Source organism: Phyllopteryx taeniolatus, chromosome 17, assembly GCF_024500385.1.
Source record: "Phyllopteryx taeniolatus isolate TA_2022b chromosome 17, UOR_Ptae_1.2, whole genome shotgun sequence".
NCBI lineage: Eukaryota > Metazoa > Chordata > Actinopteri > Syngnathiformes > Syngnathidae > Phyllopteryx > Phyllopteryx taeniolatus.
In genome coordinates this window covers 21,036,383-21,053,156 of record NC_084518.1, presented here as the reverse complement: position 1 = coordinate 21,053,156, position 16,774 = coordinate 21,036,383, and the positions used below count along the sequence as shown (strand labels likewise).

At 42.8% G+C, this 16,774-nt stretch overlaps 1 protein-coding gene across 18 annotated transcripts in view; it reads right to left on the bottom strand.

Annotated features, from left to right (window-relative positions):
• The window catches only part of LOC133466957 (unconventional myosin-XVIIIa-like), a 78,129-nt gene that overhangs the window by 52,981 nt on the left and 8,374 nt on the right, over positions 1-16,774 (bottom strand). For 9 of the 18 annotated variants that reach the window (XR_009785083.1, XR_009785086.1, XR_009785084.1 and 6 more), the window contains 17 exons: positions 15,595-16,359; positions 14,673-14,927; positions 13,910-13,936; positions 13,215-13,271; positions 12,648-12,735; positions 12,425-12,531; positions 12,182-12,358; positions 11,821-12,031; positions 11,604-11,746; positions 11,283-11,383; positions 10,856-10,919; positions 10,223-10,367; positions 8,406-8,684; positions 7,552-7,645; positions 7,004-7,196; positions 2,563-2,649; positions 660-798 (listed from right to left, as the gene is read on the bottom strand). Coding sequence is in view for 14 of the 18 variants with exons in the window: in XM_061751229.1 (XP_061607213.1) it covers positions 660-798; positions 2,563-2,649; positions 7,004-7,196; positions 7,552-7,645; positions 8,406-8,684; positions 10,223-10,367; positions 10,856-10,919; positions 11,283-11,383; positions 11,604-11,746; positions 11,821-12,031; positions 12,182-12,358; positions 12,425-12,531; positions 12,648-12,735; positions 13,215-13,271; positions 13,910-13,936; positions 14,673-14,927; positions 15,595-16,359 (2,932 nt within the window). In the remaining 4 variants the exon portion in view is untranslated. The remainder of the gene's footprint in view (positions 1-659; positions 799-2,562; positions 2,650-7,003; positions 7,197-7,551; positions 7,646-8,405; positions 8,685-10,222; positions 10,368-10,855; positions 10,920-11,282; positions 11,384-11,603; positions 11,747-11,820; positions 12,032-12,181; positions 12,359-12,424; positions 12,532-12,647; positions 12,736-13,214; positions 13,272-13,909; positions 13,937-14,672; positions 14,928-15,594; positions 16,360-16,774) is intronic. The other 9 variants (XM_061751224.1, XM_061751228.1, XM_061751219.1 and 6 more) reach the window with 8 other exon arrangements.

Here is a 16,774-nt window from a genome sequence, read left to right as displayed (position 1 = left end):
GTGAACGTGTTCTTCTGTGGTTCTTTTGTAATATAGTACATACTGTCATTGTAACAATGGATTACTCGGATAATTATGATTTGATTGCAGAGTGAAAGCTGCAGCTGAATGAGGAAACGAAATGCCAGTATTTTCAGGGGAATCACTCCTCAGCAACATGTTGAGGACAAAAAAAAAAAAAAAAAAAAAGAACTATGAACAAGTTCATTTTTGCAATGGTGAACTTAGTTCAAAAATGTTGAATTATGAATTGAACTCGTACATTTTTGGAACCGTGAACTGAACTTGAATCCAGTTTGTGTAGAAAATGAACTTTCCCAACACTGGAGAGGTGTTACTGATATTTTGGTGATCTTATTTAACATGAGAAACACTTGTATGAAGCATTCAAGTTGTACATCACTTTAGCCGTGATAATACAAATATTGTTTCAAACGATATATTTCTGACCACTGCAACCAGACCAGAGCACCGTCATCCACTTGTTAGCAGGATTTTGCAAGAACAACAAAAAGTGATTCGTATGAAACTTGGTAACGTCCCAACACTGAGGGCAAATAAATTGCCCGTGCAGGCACACCAGATGTTGTGGCTGTCAAGCATTTTCATTTACACCATATATAGCGACAAGCGCTAATTTTGATGGGTGCTCGGCTCACCTTTGATCTCGCCTTCAGCGGGGCCGTAGTAGCTGAAAAGGCGAGCCAGTAGGGTTTCCTCCGACGCTCCAGGCTGCAGAACCTCCTCCTCCATCAGCCACAGGAGCCCGCGGGCCTCATCTGTCCGGCCGCTGCGCACCTGTTCAATTGGACAGCACACACAAACAAACAAATTCCCAACTGCAGCGCTTCATTTTTGGTCATTCAGAATGAAAAAAAAAAAAAAAAAACATAATACGTAAGATCACATTCCCAGATGATTACTACAAAATGGCTACTTTAGTGGCAAGAATGATAAATAGGCAGGACATTTTAGCCTTAATTTTTTTATTGACTTTAATGCAAGCTGTTCTCTGAAAGGTCACTCGGAGTGTGATGTGACACTGGAAATTAAAATTAAAAAAACATAAAAAAGGAGTAGTAGTAATGCTGCTCCTGTGCCCTGGCCTGCTGCGTTGATTATAACAATCAGTTCTGCTGTTTTTGCCTGAAACAGAAAGAAAGATATTCATAAACTGAAAGGCGAGGGGAAGGATTAAAAAAAAAAAAACAATAAAGTCACACAGTGGGGTATGGAAGGTTAAAGACCTTTGCATGCAAGCTTTTTATTCTGATGTCAAGCCTCCATCCAATTTCTATACAACTTGTAGTCAACGGGGTTGCAGGTGAGCTGCAGCCTATCCAAGCTGACTCCACACAGGAAGGCCAAAAGCCGAGATTCCAACCTCAAACCATGTGGCGGACATCCGAACCATTCATACACCGTGCCCTACAAATTTTGATAGCAAACTGTCACATTTTTGAGCTGAATATTTGCACTTTCTGACAAAACACTTCGACCAAGGTCAATCTTGTCTGACTGAATCGGAACCAAATGTGCCCGATTTCGCTCCCGACGCTGTCAAAAGAGATCTCGAAATGTTCAGGTTACAGTGAAAAATAAAAAATAAATTCTCCCTCTTTGTCCAGCACTGCACCACAATCTAATCGGTTGGCCTTGTGTCACGATGCATATTTCCACAAGATTTCTTCGAAATTGGACCAGTAGTTTTCCCGCACAGTTGTTGCTGACAGTCCGAGAGATAAACAAAAGCAACAGGCGCAGAAGAAAGCAAAACCGCTGCTTTTGTCGCTTTTGTTGTGCGGATAAAAATGAGCAGCAGAGATAATGATCTCCACGTGCCGCAGTGATGTGTCTGCAGCCTGAACGCTTCCCAGAAGAAACCAAACCCGCCAAACCAAAAATCGGTTTCAGCGCCTATCTGAAAGTGACATCCTTATCAGCAGTGCACGCTACACTGACGGCAACACAAAGTATCAGTCTGGAGGAGACAGGTGACAACTATGTGGCGTCCATTGAATGGTGATTTTGAAAAAAAGGTAGAAATTGAGGGTTGGGGGACAAAAAACAGACACCACCCGGAAAAAAAATATCTTTCATCAACAAACCATCACGTGACTCAAAATAGGAATGGCGGAATCGTTGTTTTTCCTAAAGTGTTGTTCAACGGTCCAATGCCTCTGATCACGATCCCATTAGATTGTGGACGAATTAAAGAGTAAAGCACTCAAATCAAATGCATTGTAATGTTACCAACATGATCTGTGACTCTCTAAACTCGCGTAATTTCTGTTTCCGTGGTGCGTGCAGATCACAGCCAGCCAAACATTGATTCTTCTTCTTTGGAAGCCAATGCTCTAACCTTTTATTCCTCTCCAGTCCCACATTCCTTTTCTCGAAAACATCTGCCAAACAACTCATTTCAGTAGTTGAAGGCTACATAAAAAAAAATATTTAAACTTTTTTTTTTTATTTTAGTTCTGAATTGAAGCGGCATTAATGGAATACAAAGAGAAGACAGACCTTGAAAGGTGACTCAAGAAGATAAAGGCTTAAACTCACAAGTGCTTGGCTTGAAGCTTGATCCACCACTGCCACGGAAAAAGATGTGTTGGGTTCCGTGTCGTCGAGGGCAATCTCGATGTTCTCCTGGAGGAAGAGACGCATGCAAAATGCAAATGCAATTTACCTTCTTTCCAGTAAATACAACATGACCATATTGAACAATTGTCTGCTTCTAAAATGTATCTGGCTCGAATGAGACATACGCAAGCATCTCCCACTTTATGTTTCAAAACTGCCGGAGGCCGAGTTACGGCATGGGCACACTGTATATGTCTCCCAGTAGCATTTGCTTTCTGGTGTTTACTGATGTGATCGGTGGCGGGAGCGGCAACACGAGGCGTGTATTCTCTGCTCGTGTTCGGCCAAATGCTCCAAAACTGATTGAATGGCGTCACATTGCAGCTGGCCCGAACTCTAATTTGGAATGGCGATCTGCGGCACATACTGTATCATTCAAAATAAAGCCACCCTCAAGTCTTTTTCTTCTTTCACGGGCATTATAATGTATGTTCTTTGAGGAGTATGTAACAGCTCGTTGCACCGTTTGTGACTCGTCCAGCTTCTTGCTGCCAAGTGCATCGAAGAAGCTTACAGTATCGCGCCAGCGAAGCAGGATTTCACCGATTTTTCCAACACACTGTGTCAGAATCAAGAAAGTCCTCCTGCTTTTCAAATTGCTCCCCAGTTATCTTCACAACCTAAAGTGAAACAAGCCGCAGCAATGACAATAACATTCATTACGTAAAAGTGGAATGTCAGCCAGCTCACCTTGGAGCTTTCTCTGGCATCGTGTTTCGTATTTGCGTCATTTATTCGAAGCGCAGCATCTTATCATTCACTACCATGACAATTTAAGTGTAATATTGCAAAAAAATGAATTTTGCCATTCATCCACTTCCCTTTTTGGCCCGCATAACACCTGCTTTCCTGCATATTTCTGAACTTTTGGCTCAAAAAACAGTCAAACACAAGTTGTTGTTTTAAAAAAAATAACACATGAAAATCCTGACCATCCACACAGCAGAACCAATGTATTTTCGACGCATCTCACACAGCAAGGTGTTGGAGTGACAATATATGGAGGGCACACAACGTCTGAAATATTAACCGCCTGCCCACTCGCCCATTCCACTACATAGGATATTGTGAATGAGTGCCAATAAAGGAAAGAAAACCCATCAACTACAAGCGATTGAATGCCAGCGTGAGACGAGCAGGAATTCGGAAGTCGCATTCATATTGACGCACACGCAAGACGACTGCCGTGACTTTGCAGTGACTTTTACACTCGACGAATGTTTGGCGGCAGGCAGGCAGATCTTGTGCATTGTCAAATGTTACATCAGCAACAGTATCGGCGGGGTGATCGCGTTTGCAAGCCACACACGTGATTACAGGTCACTCGAGTGTCACATTTTCTCACTGGACAAAAGCTTAACAGCACATACGTACTGTTAGCAGGAATTGTAATTATAAGGACTTATGGTTGTTAAATCTATTAAAAACAAATTGTCTGGGACTTTCATTGAAATTTTAGAGAAGTCTGACGATGATCAAAATGTAATTAAGATATAAGGTGGTAAACTTATACAGAATGTAACATTCTCCCTGGTCTCAATTATACTTACTTTAATTGCATTCTCTAGTGCCGTAGTTTGAATGGATGAAGATTGTTAGCATTATTGTTATAGACGCAGTTCCCCAGAAAATCCATGATAAATTGCCCACATTCACGAGCAATGAACAGAACACACTGGAGCAATGAAGGAGAAAAAAATCAAATCAAAAAAAAACTCATCCAATTCTGCAGGAGTGCTTGGAGACATGGCCTCCATGTGACCCCAGATCCCGAAATGAATGTTGAGTGTCACTTTCTGAAGGAATGTCAAACATGGGAATTTCAAAACAAAAGAGGTCTGGTCCAGCTATACTTTGCAAGTACTATTGGTACCAGTAATCAAATGAATTAAAAATCCCTTCTCACATATATTTGATTATCTAGTCCGTGGAAAATGTTTTCATTTCTAAGATTATGATGAGTAGCAGTGCTAGTTGTAGTATACAATCTGAGCAAGATCATCATTGTGGTCTCATTCTATCCCGAATGTTATCGCCAGTGAGAGTACAGTTAATATAACATCGAGCAGGTTTTGCATTTTCTGAAATGTCTTCTGGAAAAAGAAAAGGCTAAAATGTTGAAGGATGTAATTTCTGCAGCAGATGCTAACATTTCAAGGATCATGTGGAGTCAAGTAATGATAAATTACCTTGTCTCGTCTAAAAGCAAACCGCCGACACACACAAGGCTGTACTGGCAATGTGGGGAAAATGTTTGCAGGGCTAATAGTGCGCGCATGACAGATGCCAGTGTTCAAGTTGACTGTGTGCGTGATGTAGCTTAAATGTAGCTCTTCTCTACCGTGGAGATGCAATATGCAGGAAGAATACAAAAGAAAATTCAGCCAGCTGCGGTATGCGACAGCTTTGAATTCTTTAAGTACAAAGTCCATTGTGTGCGTCACTTTTAAACCTGCCCGTCACTGCAATTACTGATACTGAGAGGAGTTTGACCCAGTTCTCCGCGACACTTTCACGGCTCCTTATAGTCTGAAATGCACTGAAAAAGGAGACTTATGCTACACGCAGACATATGCGGTATTTCATTTTGCTCCACTTATTTTGTCACCCAGGCAGGAGATGAGGATGGTAAACTGGATGGAAAAATCCCAGCTTCCATGTTCGCATTACTGTCAGTGATTTGTGGTTAAGTGTGCTGTGTTTTGAAAAGGGCCCATTTGCAAGATTAGAGTTTAAACACAAAACAATACCATTAACACTTCACGGTGACAACATTCCAGTCAGTACACCTGCTTTATTTAATGAATACAAAGCTGTACATCAATTTTGCCTTCATAGCAACAATAATGTTTTCTGACAGAGAGGTATTTATTTTGCAATATGTTATTATTATTGTGTTATGATTGTTGCAGTTAGCTACATCAGAGGGGGGGGGGAAATATTAGAAACATCTCTTGCTATCGTCGACGCTATTTTGAAGCTAAACATTAGGATGTGAATGCTGAGCGAGAGGATAAATCCATTCAGGATTTTCACACTATAGCGAATATGTCACAGCGTTGGAACAGGGGAGCTCAAAGTCAAAGGTCGAAGCTAAATTCTCATCAACATCAAAGGTCAGGCCATGACAGATGTTTTCAATTAACCGGCCAATAGGCTGACTGGATAGATCAATATTATTATTATTATTTCAGAGTGTACAACAAGACCTTTACGTCACGATGATGACCCTCAAAAATGGAAACAAAAATTCAAGTCACTGCTTATGAGGGGAAAAAAATGAAAGATTAAGGCTTTCCTTTACATGACAGGTGAGACATTGCTTGGCAATTTCTCAGACTATTTTTTCTAATTCCTTCAGCAGAATGTGGCGATTTTCTTCGGCAACTGCAATTGCAATCGTTGTCTCGACACACGCGGCGGCATCATCAGTTTTCCCTTCTCAAAGAATGTGCCCCGAATGTTCGTTGTTGTTGCCGAGTGATGTCACGACATTCACGCTTGCAATAGAAATGACCCTTGCCTTCTTTCAGTTCAGACAGCTGAAATTTGATTGATTCTTTCTTTTTGTACTGCTTCTCATTCTCTTGAGCTTCTTTTTGGTCGATATCCTCCTGCCCTCCTCAAAGTGGTGTGTTCTTTCGGTATTGTGCTGCGGTGCAACTATCTTGCTGTCCTGGTGCAAATGCGACTGTTGAAAAACACAAAAACTAACCTAACAAATGGCCCAAAAAAAAAAAAAAAAAAAAAAAAAAAAAAAAGCTAAGCTAGCTAACGTGCTAATTTTGAGTGGACTGAACTGATCATGTGATTTGGTGGTCAGTTGCCAAATCCACCAGATGGCGCTGTGGTGACAAAAGCTTACTGTGCTTTTTTTCCAATTGAGACATGTTTATGACTATTGGAGTTATTTTTGGAAATGCAGAATTGTCATAAGATGCCCACGTGTACCGAACGTTGCGGGCAATGAGCGTGTTCGACTTTTCAAGAACTCGTCACCCGAGACGATTGTGAACATGGCAAAGTCCTTTTAAAAATACAAAGAGGGCCGACAAGAACAGCAGCGTGACAATACTGTGAAGTGCTGCCAGTGGGCGTGTCTCCCCAAGGCTTGTGCCGCGAGTGGCTGTACTTTGATCTCTGCAGAAGAGGTGAAGCCTGGCATCACTAATGAGGAGGTCTAACACACGAACCACTTTGGCTTGTCTCATCTCGTGACAGGTGGGACAGACGGAGAATGGGAAGCGCGAAAGCGTGCCACACTGGGGTTGACGCATAATGCGAGCGAACGAGCAGACATAGCGGAGAGAGGGGAAATGGAGAAGATTAAGGTGAGTGAATAGCGTTCACGTGCTCCCACCTCTTTGTATCTCTCCAGCTCCTGAACGAAGGTGCGCTGGTAGAAGAGCGTCTGCAGACGTTCTTGGGTGTAGTTGTGGCATAGGTCGTCGAAGGTGGCGCCGCGATCGTGCGTTACCAGCCTGGGGTTTTGAAAACCCGGTGTGTCCACAACGAGCAAAGAGCACAAGGGAAGCTGGCTGGATTTCAAGGCCCTGAAGCAAGGAGAGAAAACGATACTTTAGACTATGTTTTATCGATAACATTCTCCAAATCACCCCCGAGTTTTAAGCCTAGCTCTCTCCACGCCATCCCAGCACTTCCTAAACTTTATCCTGATTTCCATTTTTAAAGCTAAAATCAAGGCTTAGCTGAAGTCTAATGTGATTTCAATTCAGTCATGAGTAAAATCCCAAACCCTGGTTCCATCCTCTCTTCAAAAAGCTGCTGAATTAATTGAATAAGCATAAAATTATATGCCAGCCATTTGGATTGCATTATAGTGCAGTCAAAGGAATCATCTTTATTAAAAGTACAATACTGCTTCAAGACCAGAGAAGGAATACTAACCGGTTTATTAAATAAATGAGGATTGTGAAGAGTTCAGAGTACAGCCCTGTGGCCATGGCCTCTAAACATTCCATGGCCGAAGCCTTGGAACCTGCTGGCAAAAACAGTATTAAATTAATACAATTCAACAGAAAAGAAAAAAAAAAAAAAAATCAACATAATTCGATGAGTTCAATTATGAGAAGTCAAACCTTTTCCACAGTAGATGTGGGATATTTGCATGAATAATAGCATCGTTTTGGAGTATATTACGTCCAACGCCGAGAAGTATTCAAATTGTTTCTGAAATGATCTCAGTGAAGCGGTGTCGTTTAGGACTCGGTGGTCCTGAATTGAGCGAATCAAAGAGTGTGCGTTCATGTTCGTGCAAAAAAAAAAAAAAAAAAAAACAATTGCCAACTGATAAGTTCTTCTAATTGACTCCACTATCTCATGAAATGGTGAGTTTTATTGTACCCGGGGGATATTTTGCATCCAAGACTGGGAGGTTATGCTGAAACAGAAAGGGGAACCTGAGGTCTGTTCGGAGCTGCCCTGTATTCAAGCGTCCTTCAAAGCGTTCCAACTGCCATGGTGGTCAGAGTATTTTGGGAGGGGGGGGCGGAAATCAATGTGTGACAATTATGATTTCAAGGACAACGAATGAAGAGAGGATCCAAAATTGCTTGTCCTCACGTAAGAGTGCCTACTTATCCGTCAATAGCCATTGTTAAGCTGCGGTATTCATTACTAAGATAAGATTTCCTTGCTGCGGAGGGTGCAATTTCCCCCAGGTGAGGGGAAGATGCGCGTGCTTGTGTTGGGGCGGGGGGGGAAGAATGTCAGCCGCAAAGAGGATGCACGGCGGGGGGTACCTGCGTCCGCTGTGCCATTTTCGTCCGAAGTTTGGCGGATGCTGCCGGCTCTGGGCAGGGCGCCCGTGGCCTGGTGCTTGAAGATGGAGGAGGAGAGCTCCTCCAGGGTACAGCCCAGCAGGTAGGCCGCCTTCTGGGCCCACTCGTGACGTGCAAATTGTTTCCTGCCAGCTGAGAAGCATGCATGAAGACCTTCATTAGCCATTCTGCCAACCGCACGTTTGCACATGGCTGGCCTTGTATTTGTGATCATTCTCTCTCTGACACTCTGGATAATGTCTGTGGTCAGAAGGAGACAGCTGTGGGGAGCATGCAATAAACTGCACTGAAAGCATGTCTTATACAAACACAGTACCTACATTTGAAATGTAAACATGTCAGTTATCATCTTCATCCAACTGTTTTATACTTAAAGCATTACATGATTATTGCCCTTGACACATTTACAAAAAAAAAAAAGACTTCAGAAAATATAACAAGAATAACAACTTTTACTTTAACTACAAGACCAGACAAGTGTTGCTGATATTTGTGCAATCATCAGTTTTAATGGGCTGTGAATTTATCTTGTAAGACTTAAGAGAAGCACTGGGAGAATTCACACAGCGAGAGAGCAGTAGTTGTGCTGCTCGCAGATTTTATCCAGCTGACAGATCCCCTGCAGGGTTGGTAATAAGCAGGAGGGTTGCACAGACATCACATATCTGTAGATCTGAAATATGCCATATTTGCTTTAGTAAACTCTTTCTAGCACAATTATTTTGATTCGGCTAAAATAACAAGGTGTGGACGTTTTATTTGGAAGATTGGCTGAGTATTTCTGAAAAATAAAAAATGAAGCAAAGCAGTCATGATTACACATTGTAGTGCCTTTTATTCCTGTAGAGTTCCTTGGAATTAGTTTGCAGAATAGAGATCATTGCTGCCCCCTTGTGCTACAATTCGGAACTGCAAATCTACACAAAATACAAAGGCTCATTATTCATGTTTATCTAAAACAAAAACAAAAAAAGACATTTCCTTTAGGAATAAAGTCCATGTGAATAAAGTCCTCTCTTAGAATGGAACAAAAAACTCAAATTACAAATTTGTTCCCATCTATATAAAAAAAAAAAAAAAAAAAAAAAAGACAGCGGCACTATCTGGACCTTGATTAAATCACCCATGAATTGCTTAAAAACATATTACAAGGGGCGGGCTGGGTTTTGTTTTTGTAAGAAAAACAAAGCTGAACAAAAAACGACATATTCTCTTTCAAACTTTGACTGAACTCTACAACAATAACAACAACATTCCAATTGTTTGAAAACTGGTTTCCAATGGGATTGTCTTTTATTCAAAAACAACTGCCTTGCCCTGAGTTTCATCATAAGATGTAGCTTCAAAAGTAGAAACCAGACCTCAGGGTGAAATAGACTGCGTCTCCCAAGCCCCATTTGTGTTACCAGACGAGACCCAAGTCAAAACTTACATTGTTTTTAGCATTTTCATGATATTAGCATCTACTGGTTATTATTGCCAATCATTAAGATTCAGCGGAATACATGTTCGGGTCGGGGAAAAAAAAATTCTAGCCTGAACTATGCAATCCAGAGCACTAGCGAGTTCAGATATTACAAATACATTTTAGTATGATGCATAGCACTGAAGTAGTGATTATGTTCATAAAAGAAGGGTTTTGAGCTTAGCATTTGTAGTGGATGTCACGCTCAATATGTGTGTGCAAGAAAGGCCTTTTATTTTTTTCCTCTTATTAAAAGTGCCTTGTTTCCTCGAACGCACAGCTATGCAATCACGTTCTGTTCCAGAAAACGTACCTTTAGTAGCCCCTGCAGCTCCCAGGTGGTAGATGGCCCCCAGGACTAGCCAAAAAGCTCTTTGTTCATCAGTACTGACCCCCAGAACCTTCATGGCTGCTTGCAGCTTGGAAAACTGTTGGGATGCCCGCTGCTTGTCCTCCACCTGGTGGACATCACATCACAACTTACTGAAAGGAATCTCCGTGTAGGTTTAGTTAAGAGATAACAAGTATAATGGCTTGATCGAAGGGCCACTTAGTTGTTGTGAGCCTCTATATTTGGGAGCTTATGAATTTTCAAGATACATAACTAGATAGGAGGAAGAACGAAGGTATTTGGAACATGCATGTCAACAGTTGCAGCACTTTGGTTCGGATGCGAATCAAATGTGCCAAAATGTTTCAAAAGGGAGGCAGTAGCTCATCTGGAAGCAATTGTGAGTGAAATAAATGTTGGAGAGATGCTAGTCTGCTTCTTGACTACTGTTGAGGTTCCCTTGAGCAAGGGAGAGGGTAAATTGAATTTTCGATTCAGGGATCATAGTCAGTAAAATAGACAAATAAAAGTTCAAGATATCTGCTTCATATAAAATAGCATTCTAGTTCAGAAAAAAAATAAATAAATAAACATTTTCTCCAGGAAGTAATCTACCTTTGTCTGAGGCGTAATCCCAAAAGCATTGTTTTCAGCAAAGTGGTTGAGGTGCAGCTCAGTTCTTAATGGGGAAAAAAAAATACAATACAATTTTTCTCAAACCAATGCAATGCACTCAGAATTGGGTACAACAGCACGATCTATTGAGATCTAATAAAAGAGCTGTATTTAAAACACTGCATTTGCAAAAATAACCATGTTTATGTTGCTTAAGAAGGTCAAAGATATATTAGAAATGGCAGTGTGTCAAAAGCTTTCTAAAAGCATATAGCTTTTGAACTGACTGAACTCATTAGATTGGGCAGGTGTACCTTATGTCGTGTCCGGTGAGTGTATATCAACATGATTGATAAGACATAGTCTGGCGCTATGGGAGACTACGGTGCACTGTGTGTTTAACTGGCCAGTGAGTCGCAATCCATACCTGAGAGAGCTGTCGACGGCGGCCATTAGGTAGTAAAACACGTGAAAAGTGGACTCGCCCTCTGGTCTTCTTGTCACCCTGATCTTCTCCAGGAGCATTGTCTGTAAGGCCACAGCCCAAATAAGACACAGGAGGAGGGGGTTGGGGGGGGGGGGGGGGGGGGATGGGGAAGGGAATAAATTTAAAAAAAAATATATATATATATATATATATATATATATATATATATATATATATATATATATATATTTTTTTTTTTTTTTTTTTTTTTTTTTTTTAAATCACACTGACACTAAATAAATACATAAATCAAAGGAATACCTGGATAGAAGCTGAGGTCACCAGGCCCGAGTGGTCAAAATCCAAAGAAACAATATGGGAGAAGCGGCTGGCATTGCCGTTCATGCAGCTGGACGCATTCCCAAATGCCTCCAAAACGGTGTACACCGCCTGCCACTTCTCCACTGCAGCCAAATCAGAGGATTGTAAATAACATTGTGACATACTTCATTTATAGCCTGGATCATTTCCAACCTACTGCAGAAGGTTTTGGTTGCGCTGCCAGCAATGGTGACCAGGTACTGAACGATGTGTTGACAGTTTGTAGTCTTGCCACTGCCGCTCTTGCCCAGTAAGACGACGGACTGATCCTGGCGAGTGGTCAAGAGCTTCCTATAGGCAGACTGAGCCATGCTGTAAATGTGGGGGGCGGTGTCCTCCCTTCTGCAGCCTTTAAACATTTGCATCACCTGTAAGAAGACAGACACATGGATGTAGAGGTCGAGACTGGCTTTATTTGGCAAGCTTTTCGGTCTGTACTGTGGATTTATCATTGACGCTAACTTTCGGAACTCCTAATACAGAACAATCTGGTCCCGTGGACGCGAGCTGCAGCTCACCTTCTCCGAGTACATGGAAGGAGCACTGATGGGGTTAATGACCAGCATGTTGGGCCCAGCGTGCGTGTGCACCAGGTTGCCGCCGTATCGCTGCCGCAGGGAGTGCATCACGCTGGACTCGTTCAAGTACTGAAGAGAGGCCAGGTCCTCCACTCGCTCAAACACCGGCGGGTTCGCCTGACATTCAAAGTCAGAGCAAGTTTCACCCGGCGTGGCCGCAGGGCCGATTTGATGATTTGTTACCTTCTCCACGTCATCTTCATCGACATCTAATAAAGATCCGTCACTGTCCAGGCGTATTTTCACCTTCCCCTCGGGCAGACTGCCCGCTTCTGTCTTCAGGAGCGTTGCTGCATGAGCACAACGTTAATTCATCTTGTTATGAAAACGGTGTGCATCCTTTACCATGAAATCAACTTTAAGAAACATTGCAACGGAAGGAGAATCTGTTACAGATTTTACTCACCCAAAGAGAATCCATCCTTGTGGACAAGCCACACTTTTTCAGTGTGGTACCAGGCTCTCTCGGACGCAATGTTCTCTTCATTCTTTGCCTGTTTAAAAAGGCGGCAAATCAGCTTGACGAGAACTTGATACAAACCGTGAAGACGTATGGAATGCACTGCGTGACAAATAATTGAATTGCAAAGGATCCTTGTTGGAAATGTTCAAATGCAGCCAGCCGCCTCGTATGAGTTGTTGTTGTTTTTTGGGGTTTTTTTTTCCCATCTTGTCTTTTGTCCATTACACATGAACCCTTATTTGAAAGAACCTTTTTTCAGAGCACTTTCCCCAGCAAAACAACGGAGCTCTGAACTCATTTGAGAGTCCGTGCGACATATTCATTAAAACATGTCTCAGATTCAAAAAGGAACCGCAAATGCATAGAAAAGAAAATGTGTTTGCAGCCAACACAGGAAGCGGGTACATAAGACATTCACTTCATAAGATGATTGTGATTATGATTCTTCTACAGGTGGTAATTATTAACTACCGTTTAATTAAATAAATAACTAAAACACAAGGGTCCAACCTTTGCTGCCAAGTGTGATGCTTGAAGAATGGCCACTGCGTCCTCAGAGAGCTTGGGCTGCACAAGAGGAAGAAGAACAGAAGTCAACCATCAAGTCAGAAGCGGCCTTTTCTGAATACAACCAACCACGCAGTGTAAAAAAAAAAAAAAAAGAAGAATGTAGAAACACTGCAAAAGCAGTCATATGTGATGAGAGGAATTAACATGTAGATCTCTCCCGGTTAATATGATTAGTTGCACACAGACATCAAACAAAAATGTCTCCGAAAAGGAGGAATACTGAAACGGTGACGATCTTGGCTCAATTTAAAAAGCTTTGCCCACCGCTGATCTAATCCGTATCGATTTTTAAAAACACAAGAAGATGTTTTTAAAGATGTACATGTTATTCACTCCGATGCAAACAGTAAATCACAGCATCGGTAAGTAAGAGGGGAGAGTAATATTGAACAGCAGAGTTGAAACACACAAAATATTCATAATCACCACTGGTCATGTGTCTTTTCACAAAATAAAGCATCTTTTTGGGGGGAAATTTCAGGCCCCCCGCCATCATCCAAAGACAAACATGTTGGGACAAAGACAGCAGGCGTGTGCGGACAAATAAGTGTGTAAAAACAAAAGACCAAAAGCTTCGATCTCTGGCAGAGAGTCGCGAGAGAGCAGAGCGCTTGCAGTCGCACGGGTTTTTTTACCTGAGAGGATTTGCGGCCTCTCGCACGCTAGCCACGCGAGCGTCAAAGAGGACGGCAGGATGTCGACATCCGATGACCCACAGAGAAGCAGAGAGCAGAAATAACCGGACGATGTCATCGTCACACATAACACCAGTGAGCAAAGTTTATCACCTCTGCTCCTTTTCAACTCTAACAAAGCAATAAAACAGAAGCAATCAGAGGGACAAAAGAAATGCTTGACTGAATCCGTTCAATTCCTTCCTCAGCAGCGCACACATCAAGCTGTAACATGTTCTCTTGTTTGAAATTTGCAAGGACATCTTAAGTATGTACAATCATTTGAGCATCACTTTGCCTGCTCAAGCTCTCCAAAAAAAGTCCAAAAAGCTCCACAAGCAAGGACGGACAAGCTGCGCAGGTAATTCCATATGTTGCCGTCATTTCCATGCTTTAAAAAGCTCAAAACATTTATCTGTAATTCTTTTAAAATCCTATATTTGTCATTGTTTTCTTATTTTTTTGTCAAGTAATCCTGATTTGACTTTTTCTCTTCAATCTGAATGTCCTTAAACTCCCATTCAGAAGTAATGCCCACAACCAGTCAAATGCTGTTGTCTCCAATTTCATATGGTCAGATAGTTGAAAAACGTCCCCGTCGGTGGCGGATTTTGGGACAACCCGGTGAGCAAATTTGAGTAAATGCATCGTATTCCTCAGAGTACTGCGACTTGGGAAAGCGTGGCAGGCGCATAGCAAACAACGGGAGGACGCGAGACCTTACATCATTGCTCGTGATGGTGAAGATCCTTTTCACACGCATGTAATCTTCCTCAGTGGGAAAGATCTCTGGGACCTGCAAGCGCAGGGCCAGCAATTCCATGCGTTGGAAAGGCATCCAATGAAATGCGCTTGCAGAAATGCAGAAAATGGAAAGATGAACACACACACACACCTGTTCGCTTGAGGAAGAACGAGCCTGGAGGGACGCGACGTGGGACGGTTTGCCGTTGGGGGCCACAGTTGGACAAGGGGTCTCCTTTACGTGACAGTTCAAAACAACATGCACACAGACAGGCGTAATGGAGTCACGGGCGGACAATGACGCGTTAAAGAATGTCACTTGACATCACGGCCGTTCGACGTTGGACGTTCTCAGCTCGGACCTTTTCTGTGTGGCGCTTACATGTTCACCTCGTGCTTACGAGGCTTTTCTCAGTGTGCTCCCACATTCCCAAAACATGCGTGTTAGATTCAAAGGTCTTAATATGTAATGCAAACTCGCAAAGAGTGACACTAATGAGTCACAGCTCAGTGCCTAATTAACTTGCACTCACTGACTGGAGTGGGCAACGAGAACGCCATTATACCCACTGATGAGGTCTGGACTGATCTTACACAGCTTTGTGCACTCAGTGAACATTAATTCAAGAAGCCTTGATTATATAAATGGGTTTGGTTTTTTGGGGGGAGGGGGGGTTTGTCAGCTACAATGTATCTGTTTAAAAGGAAACAGCTGTTTACAAAGCTGAGAAAAGCAGAATGTAGCCATGAACTTTGAGATGACTCACACAAGATCCATTATCAGGTCTCTTTAACTTGTCCTTCGCGGGTAAATATTATGAGGTGTATTATCTCTGTTATTATCACCCAGCATGCTCCACTCAGGGGTTAAGCGGCAAACGTGCAGTTCCGTCACTCTGTACCTCGGGTTTCTTGGCTGCTACTGGGCGAGGTTTGGGGATGAACCCTGCAGGAGGGGCCAGAGGATCTGTCTTTGGGGCGGGGATGAAACATGCGGGTCTTGCCAGAAGATTGTGTTTTAGTGGGACTGGACTGGATTTTCCGGCGGGTATGAAACCAAGCGGAGGAGTCGAGAGATTCCGCTTCGGGGCGGGGATGAAGCCAGCAGGTGGGGTCAAAGGGTCGGGTTTGGGCGACGGTATAAAGCCGGGGGGTGGCGTGAGGGGGTTTGAATTTGGTGCTACAGTATTTGGTGATGCGCTCTCGGGCGCAGCAGTGGATGTGGAATCCTCAATTATTTCTACATTCTCCTCCTCTCCTTCTACCTTTCCTTTATCTTCCTCCTGCTTGAGCTCCTTGTTCACATCTTCTTTGCGGGTGCGAGGCCGGTGTTCCTTGGTTCTTCCTCTGCCCATGAGGCTGGTCAGGCCCATGGAGATGTCATCCTTGTCCTCCCCTGAAGACTTTGTAGTTTGAAGTGCGCCGGTAGCTTTGGCAGCTTCGGACACAGCCGGCCGATTCTGCTCTCGCGTCGCTGCGGGAACAACACGTCTTACAACTTTTCTCACAACCTTCACCACCTTTCTACCGGCGGACTTCTGCCCCTCTCCTGGAGCGTCTGGACCATCCATGGCGGCGCTATTATTGGTGTCGTCTGCCGATGATGCACTTCCTGTGTCTAGCCCAGGTTTAGTAACTGCCTGTAGCTGACTAGCATCTACATCGGGCTGGATGCAAATAGATCAAAATGGCAAGAATGTGGATTAATTACACAACTGACAGGAATGAAATTCAGAGCCGTTGACGCATCAAAATTACCGTGAGGTTTCTAACGCCGTCATTTGCCCTAAAATCTCGACTTTTTAACTCACGCACATGGAACATGACTGGTGAGAAGAGCCTTGTGGCCGGGAAAAAAGGTCATGTACTTCAGCAATTGATTGTTTTTTGGGGGAATTTATTTGTTATGGAGAATTTTAGAGGCTCATTCGATGTTTTTTTTTAGACATTGCTCGTCAAACTAAAGTTCTAGCTACAAAAACAGCCACGTTCAAAAAACTGCTAAGATTATGTATTCAATGTTTGCAACCAGAGGTGGGGAAAGTGCACCAGATTTGATTTTTTTTGTTGTTGTTTTTTTTT